This window comes from Cryptomeria japonica, chromosome 9, assembly GCF_030272615.1.
Source record: "Cryptomeria japonica chromosome 9, Sugi_1.0, whole genome shotgun sequence".
Classification (NCBI taxonomy): domain Eukaryota; kingdom Viridiplantae; phylum Streptophyta; class Pinopsida; order Cupressales; family Cupressaceae; genus Cryptomeria; species Cryptomeria japonica.
In genome coordinates, this window is record NC_081413.1 from 9,546,633 (window position 1) to 9,553,815 (window position 7,183).

The 7,183-nt window shown below is 34.1% G+C and overlaps 1 protein-coding gene across 1 annotated transcript; it reads right to left on the reverse strand.

Moving 5' to 3' along the window:
• Positions 1 to 1,058: 1,058 nt before the first annotated feature.
• On the reverse strand, positions 1,059 to 2,416 carry LOC131858116 (phospholipase A1-Igamma2, chloroplastic-like). The gene is made up of 3 exons (XM_059211116.1): positions 2,103 to 2,416; positions 1,892 to 2,034; positions 1,059 to 1,786 (listed from the first exon to the last, which is right to left on the reverse strand). Exons 1-3 carry the CDS (start codon positions 2,414 to 2,416, stop codon positions 1,059 to 1,061), a joined length of 1,185 nt encoding a protein of 394 aa, XP_059067099.1.
• Between the last annotated feature and the right edge of the window lie 4,767 nt (positions 2,417 to 7,183).

Here is a 7,183-nt window from a genome sequence, read left to right on the forward strand (position 1 = left end):
GGTGAGCTTAAAGCAATTAAATCCAGATTGCATATGAAGCCTTCTATTTCAGTAGTTTGTCCGGCTGAGAAATATCCAATCTTTGGTCATCCCATCAATGGTATGAAACCATCTATTTTAAAAGAGATTGCGAATTACATGATAAAACAAAAATGAACGATATAATGGATTCTCACCAAAACTAAGCTTGTCCATTCCATTTATTGTTTGTTTTACCCCTTTTCAATGAGTCTGCACAGGCCGTGAGTACGCTGGAAAAAAGACGGGTACCCTGTTCCTTTTTATGTGATCACAGGCCTCAAAAGAAGTTCTGGGCAGGAAGCGAATTTGAATTCAAAAGTTAAATGGAACTGTTTGAATGGGAGCGGAGAACATCTCCCAACGGAAGTTTAGAACGAGTATCAAGATAGGTATGGAGGGGCCCACACCAGCCACCTATGTGGTCAAAGTTTAGTGTGTTATTTAAGCCAGCCCCTTTCAATATGCCATGTTTTCATCACGCCATCCTCACATATTACATTTAAAGTCCATCTAATACAGTGCACAATTGTTCCAAACATTTAATTCATTTTTATCTATAAAATGAATGCCTGATCTCGTATGCATCAGCGCATTTTTATCTATAAAATAAATACCCGAGCTTTTATTCATCAGCGCTCTAATTTGTATTGTGGTTTTTGTATTCTGTTTTCATAATTGAGTTCAATTATCATTCCTATTCAATTGGAAACAAGGAGAATGAATTCTAATAAATGAACAAATGAATGATAATTAAATATAAGAATACACAGAAGAATTATGTTTATAATTTAATGGAAGGAAAAAGAAATTTGAAATATTGTACATTAAAATAATAAAAATGATTATTTAAATATAAGAAATAATTCCACAAATTACTCCAAAAATTTGAGCAGCCAAACTGAACTAAGTAGCCAGATGAGATCGGACCTTAGTCTTGAAAGCATCCAACTTCAATAGGTGCACCCAAAAAATGTCTAACCGTAGTACATTCTCTAAGAAATTTACGAAAGCGAGAGAATTTGATGACGAATAAACTGTCAGTGAATTGGAATCACTGGGCGCATATAGAGGAGACGACGAGTTAGGGGAACATGAGTGGGAGTCGTAGGAGAGTATACCAATAACCCGTCTATCCGTTTTACAATCTCTTTATTCCTCCTTACCCACCACTTAGAAGGGATTTGAAGCTTTTCAATAAGCAAGTCGGAGTACTTGTTCACCAAAGCTGGATCTCTTCCAGATGGTTTGAAAGGCAGCTTGTTATATCCCTGATACCCATCAAGCAAGTGCAGATAAACCTCTAAATTGTGGAAGCTGGCTGGATTATACGATTGCTTCAGCACTGGAGAGCTGCTACTGTCCAAAGTAATGGGGATTCCCACACGAACATATGTCCATGGAAGCCAATGCAGGAATCTGGTAAGCCTTCCCATGTTCTCGTTAAGAAAAACTCCAGGAACTTTGGGAACGACGTCCCATGTATTTACCAAGCGCACCACCTTAACGCCGATCTCCTGCAAATGTTGGGAAAAAGCTAGGTTTCCTACACGTGGAGAAGCAAAGGCAAAAACTGTGACAGGGATTGATTTCCTATCATTTTCTTTCATGATAATCTGTTTAATATCATATGCACTTAGAGTTGTTAACGCAGCTCCCAAACTATGTCCAGTGAAAGTTATGCTCACATCTTCTTCATCTTTGTACTCATTCAATAACCTTGTTATTTCGGTCACCACAATATCTCTTGCACTGGATCTCACAGAGTCTCCATATACAGAGTTATAACAACTCAGAAATCCCTTCTATATTTGAACACCTGGTTTGAAAGTTGTTTGTAAGTCGGGACACTGTGTGCTCTGAGATAAAGTACCAGGGACTAATATATCCTTCATATTTTGCATCCATTCTTGAGGTGTTTCAGTTCCCCTCCATGCAACAACTATATCCCGTCTTCCCAATCTCTTTATCTCCTTTGGGTCTGTGCAAACAGCAATATATCCCATCCAAGCACCGCTATACCCGGATTTCGGCTTGAAAAAAGACTTTAACACAGAAGTATTGGCATAAATATATCTGGTTACCTGATAACCACGCCCACTTCTGAGCAATTCCAGTCTACGCCCCAGCGAACTTTTGCTGCGCTTAGAATTTCCATATATTTTGAAGAATAAATGTTGTCAAATGAATCATAGCACTGTTGTGCAAAATCACCATACCTGAGTATCTCTGCTTTGAGAAGTGGGTTAATGGGGTCAACCATGCCATTCCAATCATCACCACCCTGAATAGATCTCCAGATATCTCCAACCTGGACATGGCTTGTGTGCTTTCCATCTCCTTTCACATGCTCTATTGCTAGATGCCCACCGCCGATGCTTAATCGAGATATTGCCATAGAATTTCTCTGACACCTATAATTTACTCGAGGAAAATGAGATTTATGCTCAGACCTTTGCGATATGAAATAAAAATGAAGATTATGCTAAGACCTTTGCAATAGCAAACAAAAATGAAATTTATGCTCAGACCTTTGTCCCTTTGCTATTTACAGTTTTTAATGATTGCCGAATAATAGAAATACAGTACAGAATAACGAATATATAGTAATAATAATATGTCAGTCCACCCTACCATTCCAAACGACCATTCTTGAAGACAGTCTTCAAAGTGCGCCCCACTTAGTCTTAATAGCCAGGATTGTCAATTGCCCCGAGTCAAACGTGTGGCTATTCATTCAAGTCTAGCGTACACGTTTTAGTTTACTACACTCTTAAAATAGTAGAGAGCGAAAATGTCAATAGTATAACGCAAAGGCACCGGATTAAAACATTTTTCTGGTGTGAAAACAATAACGAATTGACATTAGATTATCTCTCATTTCAAAGAACAATCAAGCTGGATTTATATTTATAGCGATGAGTGGTAGACATTTTGTATCAAAATTAAATAAAAGCAAAACATTGTAGAATTCAATCACATCTTTACTGTTCGATTTAAACTTTAGAGACGAAAATGTAATCCTATCAATAGGAGGAGGAGGATCATAGGGTGATTGCTGCATCCATGATAATATCGTTTTGGGCTTTCTCTTTTACTTGATTCAACAGTGTAAGTCTTAATTAGGAACTCAATAATATGTCAATGGATGACACCACAATCATGTTGACACCACAATCATGTTGGGAAATTGATAGTGTGTTAAGGGAGACTAGCTATGATGTACATGGGAAGGATAATTGTGTGAGCCACACCTAGAATGAATAGTATGGAGACAATAATGAAGGCACTCATGTAAAGAGGAGACATGTCTAATTAGAGAAGGTAGTGCAAGAGCAACCATATAATCAAACTTTGACCCAATTCTCATTAAGATTCTACAAGTCGAAAACTTCTACACCAAATTTAGGGAATGCCATCCTAACATACAATACCTATTACTTATAATCAACTAGGGAAAACATTATACTGATTCACAAGAGTAGGCAACTTCTTCTTTGAGATATGATAGGAAAAGGGTTGTGCTCCATAGGTTCTTTTCATTAGGAGCATTACAAAAAATAAATAACAATTAAAAATGCCCTAATAACCTTAACCTAATTCTTTGTGTGTCCCTAAGATTTACCACAAGGCTCATAACCATATTTTCTATGAATACACTTGGAAAACCTTGAATAAGAAAGAAAAGATCATTCATGTATATGGGTCCTATGATATTTCAGTTTGTTGCACCATACATCTATCTTATTTCAATATGGGAAGAGAAGTGATCTTAGGATTCCAATAGGTATGTCATAAAAACCATGTTCTAGTATGAACCAACACAAGGCACTCATGATAATTGCTAAAATAAAAAAATGGGTGTGGCACCAAAATTGTCCATATAAGGAACCATGCAATGATAACATCCAAGTGCATAAGATTATGTGTAAACATATATATTACGACTTTAGTCTACATGGGAAAATGAATATTCAAAAAACCAACTTAAAATAATTTAGTATTCCTATTTGTCCACATATTTAATGTAATTTCCACTCAAAAGAATGTCCAACCCTAGTAAGTCTAAATGAAATTTTCAGCCTATTTCTGAAAAGAATAATGTGGTAGGATAATATCTCTATCTAGAAGTGATTGAAAAACCACACATCCAAAATTCATGTAGCTTTAGCATGCAAGTGAAATCACAACAAGCACATGAGGATTTCTAAAGGTCTACAAAAAGTAAAAGAGGGGCCATAAACAATGCCATAAAAATTCTAGTTGATGAGGTTACATCCAATGGGAAGACCTTATTAAAGTAGATACCAAGCTAGGTGAACTAATTTGGCTTTGTGGTGTAGTAAATTATTTACCCTAATATTTTAATGCTCCATTTGGTGATCACTTTAGTTAGCATTCCCCTAGTAAATTTTAAGACCACTTATGCTATATGCTACCCTAAAATTTCACGAATCTCCCTACACTTAAATCATCATCAAATAAAAAATCTAAGACTAGCTCTTATGTTATGGATCTCAATACTTGGATCTTCCTTTCAGAGGGCCCTTTTTAGGTAGACCCAAGAATAAATAGTATCCTAGTCCCACAAAGTTGAGTTCAAATTTGGGTTGTTACTCATGATTTTGTCTTGATCTTTGCATTTGATTGTTATGTTTTTGCCTATACTTGAAATAACCTCATGATCCCTATTTAGAGAACATCTGCTATCCTTCATTATAACTAGCGCTACAATCCAATTTAGTCTAGAGCAATCATATAATGAGTAGAAAGCTACAAAAACATCTACATCTATAATAATATCATAGAAAAAGTAAACTCAAGTATTGTTTCTTGTCTCTTGCTCATTGTTATTATCATGTCATGCCCTCTTTTAGGATTTCAAGGAGCCCTACATCAAGAATTTATGTGGAACTCTCTGAGAGGGTTTCATACCTAGGGTAAGTTTTTCATTTTAGCATTTATCATTTATTTCTTCATTTTTCCTTGTGGGGTTATGCAGTTTATCTCACCATTTCTATTGTCCAAGTGGGAACACCAATATTGGATGTGACTTGGGGAATCCCCTATATAACACAACCATTTTTTCCCTTTTTCCCTTTGTGTGGATTTAAATCTTACTATGAGATAATTAAAAACAACTGGAAAAGACAATGGTAGACATTGCCAAACTTTGAGACAATGAAAACCCTAGGACCAAGGTAACCAACGTCCATGTCTTGATAGTTGACTTATATTTTTAGGAGATAGATGTCTATATTTTTCTTATCTCATTTATAATCATCTCCTATATATCCATAACCTTTAGACATAGGTGCCTCACACTTATTTCCTACATAGACGACTTTAGACTTCAATTTTAGGTTCTTCATTCTATCCTCATTATAGATCTACCTTATTATTTCTTTCTTATATGATATACTTGTTATATTTTAACAAATTATGTCATTTCAAAATTGTTAGCCTAGTCCACCTACACATGCTAAATCAATCCTAATTAGATGCAATTAATAGAAGTGTGAGTCCAAGATACTATCCATGTTCCCTACTAATAGTAAGCCAACCCCACTAACCTCTAACTTTGTACAAGAAAAAGAAATAGATCCTAGGTTAATACACATGTTAGTCTATGAAAACTTTTCCTATATTTTAAGTTTTATATTAGCTAACCAAACCATTTCAAACTTGTAGTGCCATTGACTTTAAGAGGTATAGAGACTCCACCTATAATTGAGTTTTGAAACCTTTTACAATTGTGAAGAGAGAAATAGAGAAATATTTTAAATTATAATAATTCTAAAAAATCTTTCTTGCATCTATCTTACATTCATTGGACCACCAAGACTTGGTACACCATTCCCCAAGTTTATGAATTATGTCTAGAGAAAAAAGTTAGCAATTATTTGAAATAATTTGTAATCTTGAATATTGATTCTCAAGTTTGTGTTTAGATTTAAATTATAATGGTTATAAAAATATAACACTTACTAGCTCTCAAAAATAGGTCCTAAATATACCAAATTCATCTATTATAAAATTAGTTTATGAACCTAGATATGTTTGGCAATAGTATAATCTAGAAAATTGACCATAGGTAACATCTAAAGAGGTTAATGGCAAATGCAAATAATATTCCTAAAATTCTTCTTCTTCAATAAATGAAATGGTACAATGACATCCTAATCACTAAAATACTTATAAAAAATAAATTGTTGTGAACTAGTATAAGCCCTATTATGAGAATGGGCATTAGAATTGTAAATTTATTGGGTTACATGTCATGTTATGTTCTCAAAGCAAGAAATTCTTAAAGGCAATTTCTTCATGCCTCAATTTTTCTCAAACACACTAATTATTCATTTATCACACAATTCTTGAACCTTGTCATGAATTTCAATAATGAGAAGACCACCAAATTCATATAAAAGACAACAAAATTCACAAGCAGCATGGTTGAATCCTTCTCTAGTGAAAAGAAGCCTAAGGAAAATATCTAAGTGCAATTTCTCAAGGTTTTGGTGACATGCTTCTAGAAAAACTAAGGAGGAGGAAAAATAAAAATTCTTGGCTATAAGCATATATTAAAAATAGTTTAGAGGCTTTAGATCTATTCTAGAGTATGTTGCCATGAAGCTACAAAGGAAGATCATAGAGAAAAAGAAATTCCTAGAAACTTCAACTCTAATATCAAATCTTATTCAATAACCCAATCGAGATTAAGAGGCTTAGGAAAATAGATATAATTATAGCACTAAGTTATTTTCCATTATATACTAGAGTAAGAAGTAAGGGAAACAATATTAAGATATTACAAGGATTGACAAATAGTTAATTTCTCTTCAAAAAGGATGAGAAGTGAATCATTAGTAAAGAGGGCATTAAAAATGTTTGATATTTGAGTGGGGAGCTTGGGAACTATGTTTCACATTCTATTGAGAAATTTCATTGGAAAAAGTAGTAGAAATATTTAGTCACAATAATATATAGAGGAGTGAGAGGGTATTTTATGAACCATGTCAGCTTGTTTTCTAATAAATTCCTAGAAACATGCTTGTAGGGTCAAGTTGTAAAGATATGATAAACAAGTTTATCAATTTTACAAATTGTTATGATTTATGTATTATACAAGTTTATGGTGTCAATTCTATAAGTTATATTATGTCAA

Coding starts and splice junctions, on each gene's coding strand:
- LOC131858116 (XM_059211116.1), bottom strand. CDS start 2,416: ATGGCAATATCTCGATTAAGCATCGGCGGTGGGCATCTAGCAATAGAG. Junction 2,035..2,102: donor GAAGTGGGCGTGGTTATCAG/GTAACCAGATAT, acceptor ATCCGGGTATAG/CGGTGCTTGGATGGGATATA. Junction 1,787..1,891: donor GAAGGATATATTAGTCCCTG/GTACTTTATCTC, acceptor CTGTATATGGAG/ACTCTGTGAGATCCAGTGCA.